This window comes from Dermochelys coriacea, chromosome 8 (assembly GCF_009764565.3).
Source record: "Dermochelys coriacea isolate rDerCor1 chromosome 8, rDerCor1.pri.v4, whole genome shotgun sequence".
Lineage (NCBI taxonomy): Eukaryota > Metazoa > Chordata > Testudines > Dermochelyidae > Dermochelys > Dermochelys coriacea.
Genome location: NC_050075.1, coordinates 105,299,885 through 105,312,918, shown reverse-complemented (window position 1 = coordinate 105,312,918; position 13,034 = coordinate 105,299,885). Strand labels below are relative to the sequence as shown.

Sequence of the window (13,034 nt, the reverse complement as noted above, 5' to 3'; positions counted from 1 at the left end):
GTGGGCTGGCAGCCAGGACCTGAGAAAGGGGGCCAGGAGCGGAGCCCCACCTAAAACCTGGGGTGCTAAAGCACCTTGGAAAATGCCTAGTTCCCAGGCCACCCCCACTCACTGTCCAGAGGCCTCCCACAACCTACCTGCAGACTAACTCTTGTGGCATCTGTGGCCCTCACCAGACCTCTGCTGGCAGGGGCACTGGTGCAGGCTGCAAGACCCTGTCTTCCCCTCAGCTAGCCTTACCCCCTGCCAGACCAGAGCAGCAAATTTTGAATTTTAAGCACACAGCTGGACTGCAGTTGTGTGTTAACTGGTCACCTGCCCAATAAAAAGACTCAGTGTTGCAGAACATCTTTTGCAAGTGGGGATTCCCCACACCTGTTCTACTTATCAGATATCAGATTTGCCAAGCATTTTGTTCTAGAGAGGGTTTCAGTCTAGGCTCCCTTTCTCATCCTACGGAGCAGGATGAATGTATACCTTCCTGCCAAACCCCACAATACTAAGGAAACGGACAAGGTGCAGAATTGATCATCATGATGGCCCCAGCATGAGCCAATCAGTTTGGTATTCTGACCTGGTGAGCCCCAAGTGCAGTTGCTACCCATGTTACCTGCTCTGCCCAACAGACTTGCAGATAGGGTTGCCAACCCTCTAAGATTGTCCTGAAGTCTCCAGGAATTAAAGATTAATCTTTAATTAAAAGGTGATGAAACCTCCAGCCAAAATTGGCAGCCTTACTTGCAGAACAAGAGTCAGATCCTATACCCAGACTCACCCTCATTACATGTGATAGTTGAATAGCTTATTTGGTTAACGCCAGTCAGCATCCAGACTGAAGTTCAGAAAATACTACTCCGCAGCAGGAAATTCCTCAACTAGTTTGACTTATGAAATTGAGCGGAAGAGTTTTTCCATTTGGGCATCTCAGCACCAGTTGCCCCCCTTAGAGCCCATCTCAATTACCTTGGACTATTTACTAGCCCTGAAACAAACTGAGCTTTTTATTAGTTTGATAAGGGGCCATCTAGCTGCAATATCTGCATGACATCCTTAATCAGGTTGATACTGTATTTTCCCACCCTCTAGGGGTGAGGTTGCTCAAGGGCCTCTTATTTTCCACCCCCAATTGAGAAGCCCCTGTCTTTAAGCCATTAGCAGTTTGTTCCATATGCAGTTAGAGGATTAGCTACACAGCTGTCCTCTCTCTGAGTACACCCTCCCCTTGGTGTCAGGCCTTAGGCCTTTACCCCTCTGGGATGGAATAATGCTGTTCCAACACTCTTAGATTTGACCATGGGCTATAGTACCTATTCCTGGAGGGGATTCTGCACCCCTGCAGGGGCACAGAACACATACAGCCTGCATTTCTGTGCCCCCCTCCCCAAAGAAAAAAGGAAAAACAAAAAAAATCTGCTGGGGCATATGCACCTCTTTCCCAGCATGTGTTCCAGCATGCCTGGAGCAGCTTCAGAGATGAGGGGAGAGGGAGTTGGGTGCGCATGCCTGTGTGGTTGATTGGGGCAGGGCAGGGCTAGGCACATGCAAGAGAGACAGACAGAGACACTGTCCCTCTCTTGCGACTACAGCTTGCTGGCATAGAAAGGTAGGGCTTTTTCTTATGCAGAGGCAAGCTAGAGGCAAAAAATGTAGCAGCCTAGTTAGCTGTTCCCATTCTCAGTCAATTCCCCCAGGAGCATAAAACCTGTGAAAGTTAAGGCCCCTACATTGTCAGAGCGATGTAAAGGAGCCTTATTATAAATGACAGTAAGGGAATCCTCATCTAGGAAAATCTATACGCTTTCCTACTCTTTCCCTGTGCCACTTTGTTACAATGGGGTTAGATTATAGCTCAGGATTTATTTTGCTTGTTTAAAAAAAAGAAAAGACTTTGAGGGCAAATAAAACATCACTCACATTTTATTGACTGCTTGGTAAATCAGAATCAAGCACTTCCCAAAGTAATCAGCCAGGTCCAGGACAATTAGCAAAACAGTACGACTTTCATGTGTGAAAGTCAGCAATTTAAAATGACATTCTACTTTTTTTTTTTTTTAATTACTGTTTGGTGTTCTGAACTGTAATTTAAATAAAATTTCAGCATTATAACTGGAATGAGGGTATTAGTTACCAAGTGAAAAGGAGTAACTGTGGCACCTTAGAGACTAACAGATTTGAGCATAAGCTTTCATGAGCTACAGCTCATTTCAACTTTAACTATTCAGCATTTCCTAAATACATGAGTGATTTTGTAATTTATTTACACTACAAGAGAAAAACAATTGAAACTGGTGTGATTATATTCCATTATTTTGACAAATAAAATATGCAGAATTTACACTTTTTTGGCACAAACTCTCCAGGAGTAAGTACCCTGTTGATCAATCAAGCTTAGCCATCAGGTCTGACTAGGGTCTTCTCTTCAAGAGTTTGACTAGTGGTGACTAGACAGCCTTCTTAAGCCAAAGAATCAGAAAGGCAACTTAAAAAAACCACACACACAACAGTATATACTCATGTCTATCTTGCCTGCCCCATAATCGCAGGATGGTAAGCCTGGCTTCTTCAGAGGAGACTGTTCACCCCAGCCCTTGCCTGTTCCCCCTCCCCTTCAACAGGAGTTAGAGACTTCTGTCTGGAGTTCTAACTCTTTCTAGTCCTTTTGACTCAGTATTGGTAAACCAAGTTTTGTAACTGATTGGAACCTAGAGGTAGGCTCTTTACAGCTAAAATTTTGGGTATTGCCATAACCTTTAAGTAGTTACCAAAGGTCATCTTATCTAGAGCCATTATTTTGTTTTCCTAAAAGCCAGCTGATTGAACATACAGTATCAATACTGTATATATCTAAATAACCAGAACATAGCTTTATAAGTTACACATCAGCCCCACCACCAATCCACAAAGTTGCCTTTTTGGTAGCCATTATCTCAGTTCAAAGGGTAGGGGAGATTCAGGCCTGCATGGCAGGTGCCGCTTATACAGAGTTTCATATGAACTCATCCCAAATTCCTGCCCACAGGCATTTCAGAATTCCACATTAACCTCCTAGGTTTCTTCCAAGTCTAATTTCACACACTTATGTAGTAAAACAATCCTACTATCTCTTGAACAAAGCAATTTAGAGACACCTGGATTGCAGCCTTGAGGTTAAAGATCAGTGATATCTACACCTGTTCTTGTACAGTTGGATGTTAACATGCGAGCTAGCAGATCAGATACTAGTCAAATGAGTTCTAATGCCCAAGTGTATTGAGGGACATTCTTCAAAAAGCAGCTGAAGCTGCATATTTCCAAAGTTTGTAGGGCAGCTATGTGAAGCTCAGTCCACTTTTACAAGACAAATCACATGTCTATTTTAGAAAGAATCTTACTACCCACTCCAAACTAACAAGTGGTCTATGACCAAGAGAGGGATCCATGTGGACAGATGTGGATTGTTATATAGACAAAACATCTCCAGAAACTAGTGTCTGTTGGTCATTTATGGATCCCACAACCTCCCCTGCCCACTTCCTCCTCAGAGTCCGAAAACACTGGGATACTGTATTGGCAAAGAAATAATTGGGATTGTTCTACTTTTTATACCCTTAGGTAGCGAGGAACACAAGGACAGCTAGGATGTAGGCCCTGACACTGCTGTCCAAAAAAAAAAAAAAAACGATCTCTTATGTGCACCAGAAGTGGTATGGGTAGACAAGACATTTTTACCGAACTGATTTTTCAGGTAAGTTAACCGGTCTTTCCACTCCTGGTTCTGGTGGGGAGTGTGCTTACTGGACAGAGACTTGGCTGAGGAAGGGGACTAAAATGAAGCCTAGAGAGAGGACTGGCTAGGTGCAGAGAATGGGATGAGGAGCCAGGAATGGGAAACATAGGATTGGAATAGAGACAGGGATGATGTCCCTAGCCTGTTTGCCAGAATCTGGGAATGGAACACTTGATTATCCGTTCTGTACATTCCCTCTGGGGCATCTGGCATTGGCCACTGTTGGCTGACAGGATAGTGGGCTAGATGGACCTTTGGTCTGACCCAGTATAGCTATTCTTATGAGACAGTTAAACAAATTGCATGCAAGAACCCGAATGCTCATTTGCACCATGGACCAAAGGAAAGGTGTTATTTTCAGAGTTACTTCATGTCCCTAAGTCACTGCTGGAATCCTTAGAGAAACAATACACTGTTTTAGTTTTCATGAGTTTAATAGTTACAAAATGTCAGACAGCTGTTCTACATGCAACACTGATCCAACCACTTACACCGCACTGGTCATTGAAGTCAACAGGGCATGATGCACAAGTATTGATCATTAAGATTCTATATGAAGGTACTGGTCAATAAGACTAGTAAAAAGGATGGCTGACACCTTCAGACAAGACTCCTCTTGACTCACAGTATACAATCTTTAAATAGTCAGAAAATTCAAAAAAAATACTTGACACTTGTTCTTTTCCTGAAGGCAGACTAGTATCTTCAGACTAACAGTAGAGCACAGGCAGCAAGTTTACTTCTGCTTGGAAAAGAATTCTTTGCTTTTCTGAACATCAGGTTTGATGGTTTCACTCCCAGGTTTCCAACCAGCTGGGCAAACTGAAAGAGAAGTTTTATTAACTGCTTGTAGAAGTTTCTGTAAGACATGTTTTTACAAGAGAACAGAGTGTGCCAGCAATTCATAAGACTGCAAATAGACAATGATTATAGCAATAAGTAATTGTCACTGCCATTCACCTTAACACTTAATTCTGTTTTACTTGTATTTTGTGCTTCAGTTATCTGTGCCCAAGGAAGCTATAGACAATTTTAAATTCTGGCATTTCCCCAGCTTCTGAATGCTTTTACAGCTATTTGTGGACTCAGGAATCCTAGACCGGAAACACTCTAGTGGCTTTAAATCCTTCTGCCCCTAGTTTGTCCCCGTCCCCATCTGTTCATGTCGTCCCCCACCTCCAACTCCAAAATCCCAGCCAGGCTGCTTCTTACTTCACTGCCTTGGCACCGCCAGGGGACAATTGAGTACACAGGACAGTCTCGCTGCTCAGTTCTGGTGCTTGGCACCAGTGGCCAACAGCAACTAGGAGGAGCAAGTGCAGGTAAAGTATTGCCTCCAGTCTCTGGAGATGGCATACACTCAGTCTTGTCAGTACATAAAAACAGTGCTGCAATGGCACATGCCCAGTACAGGCATAATCTTTGGAGACTTCAACAATAAGCTTGGAGCCTGTGCCAACTGATTTTTCAGAGGCTTCTAACTTGGACAGTAATCCACTCAAATTTGGCCTAGTGGAAAGACAGCACATCCCTTAAATCAAGGCAGAAACACTGGCAAATTGAGTCTGCCCTAAAGCATGGAAGCACTAGTGCTTAACAAAATGGCTGGAAGAAGTTACTGTGGGCAACAGTATTTTCCCCTAGTTTTGGTCTCTGACCCATTTAGGAGAATCTTCTAAGAAAAAAGAAAGAACCAGCCTGAGGGAGACACCTGAAATGAAAACTGCAGAATGGGTAGTTGAAGTTCAGCAATTCTAAGCAACTTAAGACAGTCTTGTAACGGAAAGTGTTACTTAAACTACCAATTCTGTCCATAATTAAAAGTGGATCAATCAATCAGTGAGCAATTGTTTGGTTAGAAATAATTGCACTGATTCAAAACTATTATAGTGTTAGCTACCAGAATAGCAAGTTCTCATTAGAAGTTCTTTAATAGGTTTGTTTCAGTGTAAAAAATTCTAACCTCCAGCACCACAGAACTTACGGACAGAACGCAAGAGGGAGCTCTGAGCTGCTAGCTAGTTGCTCTTCTGCCCTTCCTAATTTGACTTGCCCCATGACTACAGGGAGAGGTGAGAAGCAGAAGCATGGAGAGCTGCCATGCCCGTCTGCCCAAGCCTTCCCATAGGGTGCTTTATCAAGCCTGGGGAGAGACGCAGCCTGCCCAGGAATTTACTAGGGAGCCACTGTAATATTACTCAAGTCTTGCATAATACTTTTCATCCATAGATCTTTTCAGTTGCATCTAGTCCATCCCTGGAGGGCACAAGTGAGTATAGCCACTGGTTAAGAGTACATTTGTTCTTCAAATGGTGGAGGGTATAAGCCATTGAACTAGATCAAGCAACTGCTACCTGCTTATACAGCTTGATGTTACTGAGTAAGTGCCCATTACCAGAATCAGTCATTTTTTAAGTGATGTTTGTACATTACATGAAGTAATGCTTAATAGATGAACTAAAATAGGTGTGGAACAGCATTGTGTTGCATTTTTACAGATGAATGAGAAAAATCTTTAAGACAAGGTTTTTGTTTTTGGGTGCATTCTGAAGTTACCTCCAACTAAGTAAGTTTTTGCATAAGCTTTATGCAAAAGCATACAAGTGCCTTGAGTTTACCAAAGCCCCTGCAATGTGGCATTGCTTTTGCAGTTGGTAAGATTTCCCATTACAAGAGGAAAAGGGGTACTTTTAAATACTTCAGACAAACTAATGCAAGAGCTTACCTTCTCCATATTTATCTGTGAACTGGAAAGCCTGGACTAATCTGAGAGTTTCATCAACTGAGCGGCCAACAGGGAGATCATTGATGGTAATTTGACGCAAGATTCCCTTATCATCAATAATGAACAGGCCTCTGCAGAAAAACCATATAAAAAATTTTGAACACAAGTCAAAACAAAACAGACTTTGAAAGAAAGATTATGCCTTCAGCTCTGCAAGTATGCTCTAATGTGGCAGTACAACAAGCTACGTCATGGGTTTGTTTGTTTTTTAGTATGATACAAAGTTACTGAACTTTAAAAAAAAAAAAAAAAGTTAGTCTGCACAGTACTATCCCTTGTATGTAAAATATTGAAACAAGTGTTTGTCCCACAATACTACATTGCATGCTTATCCTCAACATAGGCTAGAGGTCACAGGAGAACAAATTTTCATCTGGAGACCATTTACAACTCCCATTGCAGTAAGAAATATACCCAGGAGGAAAGCCTTCCATGCATAAGGATCAATGGGAAAAAAAAAAAAAAAACAGAACAGAACAGACGAGGAAGGTAGCAGAGGCAAGGATAGGGAAGCTCCTTTCACATGGATGAAAGGAACACTCATGTCAAAAACCAAATGAAGCCATAGCTGAACCTCCTTTCAAAGCTATATTGAAATTAGCAGGTATTTGGTTGCAGTAGATAACTTCAGCGGCCTCACCTCAAGACTAGAGTTTAAGCTCTGAATGGCAGGCCACAAAAGATTCGGCAGTCTTCCAGACCTGCCAGATAATCTGAAGTCAATATTCAGAAAGGTGTTATGAGATATTCAGTTCCTTAGACTAAAATAGCAGTCATGAGACAGGTATATACAGGAAGCTCACACACCCAGCTTGATATTTCTTTAATTAGGCTAGCATTTACTTTGATATAGTTCATTGCAAATCTTCTGTGCTTTGCAGACCACACACTGTCACTATGGAAACAGCAATTTTGAAACTAGCAGCTAGCTAGTATGCTGTCCAATAGTGACATGGGCTAGGAAAAGGAAGGCAACTTTCAGCTAAAGAAACCAAGGTATGAACGAGTACTTTGGTAGCTAAGCCCACCAGGTATTTTTGAGAAAGCTTAGAGAACTTGAATTTGAGTGCTGGGAAGCAAGTAAGCTAAATGAACTTTAGCCTGCAAGATCTCCCTAGTACATGCAAGTTTTAGTGGGGTTTTTTTGGTAAAGACACTCCAAATAGAAGTAAAAAAAACTTCTGGAGTGATCTGTGGATCACAGCGGTCATGAGGATACCCTGCCAGCAGCCTTACCTGTATGCAATACCTTCATCTTCTTTTAATACGCCGTACTCTTTAGCAATGGTGCGTTTTATATCAGAAACCAGTGGAATGTTCATGTTACCCAATCCACCCTGCTTCTTAGGAGTATTGATCCTGAAGAGGAGGAGGAGTATATCAGGAAGGAGAGGACATAGCAGTTCAGGAAACTACAGGAGTACAGTGTAACTGTGCTGGAATACCTACACCTTTTTGCAGAATTAATATCGCAATTAACTGCATCATTAATGTCTTGCGGAAAGGTGGCAATTGCAGTAATTAAGCAATATTCTTAGATCAGATGCCAGCTCTATTAATTGGTATTGATCTCAAGACACTTCTGTTATACAATTGCTGCTTGCTAGTCTCGCTGTAGATTTGACTACAGCAGAAAAGTTTAGATTTTTTTTAGTATATTCTGTAGAAAAACTAGCATAAGTCACAAGCATTAAAGATGGATGCTTACCAGGCAAGATGACAGAAGTGAGAATCAACAGAAGCTCCAATTACTTGACAGTTAAGTTCCTTAAACTCATCAGCCCTATCACTGAATGCAATAATCTCAGTTGGACAAACAAAGGTGAAGTCAAGGGGATAGAAGAAGAACACAACATATTTTCCTAGGGAAAAAAAGAAAAACCCACAAATTAGTCCTTTGGGCAAGTTAGACTTCCTTACATAGTTACAATAGTCTCAAAAGCACAAACATACACAAGGACCATGTGTATTCCACCTAACAACTAGGTCAGGACTGTTTCGGCTTTAGGACAGGAGGTCATCTGCTTTAGGTACACTACTAGCTTCCATATAGAAACTGTATATTTGTTGGCTACAAAATGTTCAATTCCACTGTGGTATGTACTACATCATTAATATTCTTGGTGCATTGTTATTAGAGACCAAGGAGGACTGAAGTGTTTTCAGATTTTAAAAACATCATGCTTTATTTTTTCCCAAGGCAGCCAGTTTTCTAGTGCTATAGAATACTGCTTCCAGCTAGCTAATGAAGATGGGAAAGTACTACATTAGTTCCATTAAAAAAAAAAATGGACTGTGCGACATAATATTTGAGATGTTGCATCAGCTCCTTGTCTGGAGTGATAAGCAAGCCAAACAGGTCTGATCCAATACATTTTAGAGTAAATTAAGCTCATTAAAGTTTAGGATTCACATTTGCTACCACCAAGCATAATATGGGCAAATAGTGCCAGATTCCTCACACAGCTTTGCAAGTGAAGACTAAGGTGTACTTGTAAAACCCTATCATGCCAGCTCTGCATATCAGCATTTAATCAAATAATTGCACAAGTTACATTCTAAGTGGGTAATTTAAAGGATGACCACCAACTTGGACTTTTGAATCAATCCAAGTCACCAGAAATGAAATGCGGTACACATGTAGATTTCTTACTTCCCTCTTCCACAAGTGCAATTGTATACGTTTAGTTTTACCTTTATAGTCAGAGAGGGCGATGTCTTTGAACTGCCCATCAGGCATCACAGCTGTGGCTTTGAAGCTAGGGGCTGGTTTCCCAATAAATGCATTTCCTGCAGACATCTTGATATGGGCTAGAATATTAGAGACATGTTAGACAATGTAGCTTTCTAGGCATTGTCAACCCAAGGAGCAACATGTAGTTTTGCCATAATAATCCAGTGTTTTTTTTAGACTGGAAACTTCTGTCATTAATATTGACCACGAGTTCAGTGAGTTTAGTTTGCCAAAGCCTCTGGTTCCTAGGTATCACATAGCTACATTAAGTAGGATTTAAAAAAAACAAAACAAAACACGACTTCAGTATTGACTACTGACATTACAAGTAGTCACACACACTTTAGGAAGAGGAGACAAATGCAATCCACATATCTAGACCAAACTACTTGACGCTACCAAACTGAATTCGTACAACCTTAAGATTCCATGGACTAGAGTTGTTCCTCTTCTGCCCTCTGCCTTAAGTAATTTAAAATGTATCATGCACACACTGTTAGCATATTAACCTTGAGTTCACTCAGCGTCCCACTACAAAATTCAAGATCTGAAAAGAAGCTTGCCTTCTGCAGTTGTGCTAGTATGCAGCATGACTCAGAGTTAACAGATCCAACCCACACAAGATAGCCTCTGTCTGTTCCATGTTCAGAATAGATATATTCAGTTCAAGACCTTGACCATTCCACCATGCTATTTGTTATCAAACCAATAAGCATTGCCAATATGCCTAGGAAGAATATGTCCTTCCTCCAGTTAGAGTATATCAAAGATTGTTATAGTGTAAGGTTAAAAGCTTCCATTTTATTTGTTAGTGAAAAAAGGGAGCTGTGTGTAAAAACCCCCCAAACTACTGGAAAATGTAGGAACTCAATCATTTTACAACACAATGGATTTAATAATTACTATGACTGTTTATTAATTCAGATTTAAGCTATTTGTACCAGTTTTACCAAATCAATTATTTTATTGTAGTGCTGAATTAGCAAGTTTGTGATTATGAGTGCTTTCTCAACACTACAGAGCATTTATACTTCTTAGAGGTTATATAAGATTGTGTAAGGGCAACAACGTTTCTTTTGTTCAGTCTAAGGGAGGTGGTTGTGCTGCAGAATGGTCAGACTCTACTTTAGTTATTTCAGAAGTTAGACACCAGATGCATTTTGTTTTGCTGCTTTTAAGAACTTCATGCCTGTGTAAGGGAAAACATATTTAAAGCTCTATGCACAAAAGCAAACTGCTTTAGTTTCAATAAAGTTATGACAGGTTTCAGAGTAGTAGCTGTGTTAGTCTGTATTCGCAAAAAGAAAAGGAGTACTTGTGGCACCTTAGAGACTAACAAATTTATTAGAGCATAAGCTTTCGTGAGCTACAGCTCACTTCATCGGATGCATCATAATAAAGTTATGTTAGACTATATCTTTAAGAAAATGGCAAGTTTTGTATGAAATTTATTCGGCAACATTGTTGCCAAGAATTAATACTCAAGTGTGAAAACTGCATTATGATTCCCCACAGCATAGTTTCTACTTTGTTTGGAGTCTCTGCCACAGTCTAGTATTATCACAGCACATGGCAACTAACCACAGAAAGCTATCTGGCATAGTCTAGCTAAATTTGACAGCATTTCCTGAACACAAGGTGGTGAAGACACCCAATGCTCAAGATTGTGTTATTTCCTTTCAATTTATAAAGCATTAAAAGCAGCTGACCTTTGCTCTGAGCACTGTCAGTGATTTAAAATGGCATCAAATACAGTTTAATCAGCTCATAGTTAATCAGCTTCAAGTCCCCCTCTAGCTTCAAAGGCCAGCTGAAACAATTGGGTCCCGCAGCATCCTCTAAAGACAACAAGTTCAGGCTATTTGAACCAGGGGCGGGAGGGGAGTCCAGAAAAAAACCCTGCCAGACCCTTCTCCCCCAGTTATACCAGAATGGAAGCAGAGGTGCTGATACTTATCACAATAGTGGTACTATGCTATCCCTTTTTACAATTTGTTAAACATAGATAAAACTTTTGTTCTACCATGCCTAGTAAGAGGACTTAGTTGTGCAGTTCTGAGGCCATTGAACTAGCTTCGTTTAACATGGCTGTCTGAACCTTGCTCTGGGGCCAGCTCACCCGCACTGAGGAACTCAGCCCACAGAAACCAAGCATGGCATTAGTCCTAACACTAGATAGGGCCGGTTCCCTCCACGCTAACTTCGAGAGAACCTCCATCCAAACTAGATTTCCCAGAACTTAGAACCCAAAGGGTCCAAACCAGATTTCTTTGCTAAACTTCTGCCATTAAAGGATTAATAGCCTGCTAGGACATTGGTCTATCCAGTCAAGAGAAATCACTTTCATATTGGAATTATAACATGCCATTTCAGGGCCACCTTAAGAGCATTTGTTTCCCCTACTCTCCCTGTAAGGAGAGAAGCTGTTAGTATCGCAATCCGCTGTTGGCGATTACTAGAGAAATCCCAAAGTTGGTTCCTTTAACGCTCCTGTGCTTTGCTCCCAGAAAAAGGAGCGTATTAGGAGCAACATTCGTTTCAGGGAGCCAGATTTATTCAGCTCCCGGAGGCCACGCTAGCAACAGATTTTCAGATTGTTCTAGCTAAAGTCTCTTCCCTCCTCCTGAAAGGCAAAAGGGACCTGAAGCATAAAAGCATCTAAGCGTTAACAGGCTTGGTGCTCCTGGAAGAAAAATTAATTCACCATGCTCTACCCTTCTGCTACCCCAGGTGCGGCACAGAACAGTTAGACGAACCCCCCCATCCCCCGTTTCCCTCTAATTTAGAGCTTCCACTTAGGAAGAAAACAGCGTCAGAAAGCGTTTTACCCCCTCTCCCACCCGCACAACATCATACAGCTCGAGTCTGTATATTTTTAAGCAATCCTCATTTGTATGGAGGGAGCCAAGGGTAGGTTTACCCAAAAAACGAACAGACCCACCCAAATCTATCCTGCAGATAAAACATGTTATACCATAATTTAAATTTTGCCTCGGGCAGATAACTGAAGCTTGCATCGACAGACACTTACATAAAGGAAAGGCAGGCTCCTCAGACACCACTTAACACCCACACAAAAGCGAAATCCCGAGACTAACTAAACTGCCTGCAAGCAAGTGCTGTAGCTGTAGCTTTATAGCCTCCCGGATCTCGCGAGGAAACGGGGCAGGGTGGCGGGGGGGAAAGGATAAAGGAAACTCACCCGGCCCCTCCTCTTCTGTCCCCTTTACAGATACTATGGCTGCAGCGCCAGCATGACTTTGCAGATTTACACAGCTCCCTGAGTGTTTCACCTAAGGGAAGACGTGCATGAGGGTTATGTAGAGACGGAGGCAGCTTTAGTATCCCTGGTGTTGCAAACTGAATGAATTTGAAGAAGTGGAGATTTCAGTCTAGATACTACAGTGACATGTGCTTTAGAAATGTGCAGTGTAATAGTAATAAATGTTTGATCAATTTATTGGAAGGTGGTTTCAAATGGTTCTTAGAAAGCCATTGTGAGCTTCCATTGCAAGAGAAAGAGATCATTAAAAACTGTTTAACCTGAATATATAGTCTAGTTAGCTAGCAGTACTTTACCACTTGTGACATGGGAGGTGAGGAGGAAACATTTTAGACTTTGCGGGAAAGTAAGGTTTATGGGGTTTAACTGTACCAGTGAGGTCTGTGGAAGTTTTGCCATTTAAAAACTTATTTAAAAACAGAATTGGGCCTATATTGGAATTATAGTATATAAAAAAGTTATAAAC

The 13,034-nt window shown here is 41.4% G+C and overlaps 2 protein-coding genes across 3 annotated transcripts in view; one reads left to right on the top strand and one right to left on the bottom strand.

Moving 5' to 3' along the window:
• The window catches only part of MMACHC (metabolism of cobalamin associated C), a 53,649-nt gene extending 49,237 nt beyond the window's left edge, over positions 1 to 4,412 (top strand). Inside the window, exon 5 of the mRNA XM_043520445.1 lies at positions 3,592 to 4,412. Coding sequence (XP_043376380.1) covers positions 3,592 to 3,617 — 26 coding nt within the window. The 3' untranslated portion in view covers positions 3,618 to 4,412. The remainder of the gene's footprint in view (positions 1 to 3,591) is intronic.
• Positions 4,182 to 12,536, bottom strand: PRDX1 (peroxiredoxin 1). Of its 2 annotated transcripts, none has more exons than XM_038414004.2 (6): positions 12,317 to 12,536; positions 9,246 to 9,362; positions 8,260 to 8,413; positions 7,788 to 7,910; positions 6,492 to 6,622; positions 4,182 to 4,588 (listed from the first exon to the last, which is right to left on the bottom strand). In XM_038414004.2, the coding sequence occupies exons 2-6, from the start codon at positions 9,349 to 9,351 to the stop codon at positions 4,503 to 4,505; spliced, it is 600 nt and encodes a 199-aa protein (XP_038269932.1). In that variant the 5' UTR covers positions 9,352 to 9,362; positions 12,317 to 12,536; the 3' UTR covers positions 4,182 to 4,502. The 2 variants fall into 2 exon arrangements, with proteins under 2 accessions (XP_038269932.1, XP_043376381.1); XM_043520446.1 differs by having other exon boundaries at positions 9,246 to 10,474; positions 12,317 to 12,388.
• Between the last annotated feature and the right edge of the window lie 498 nt (positions 12,537 to 13,034).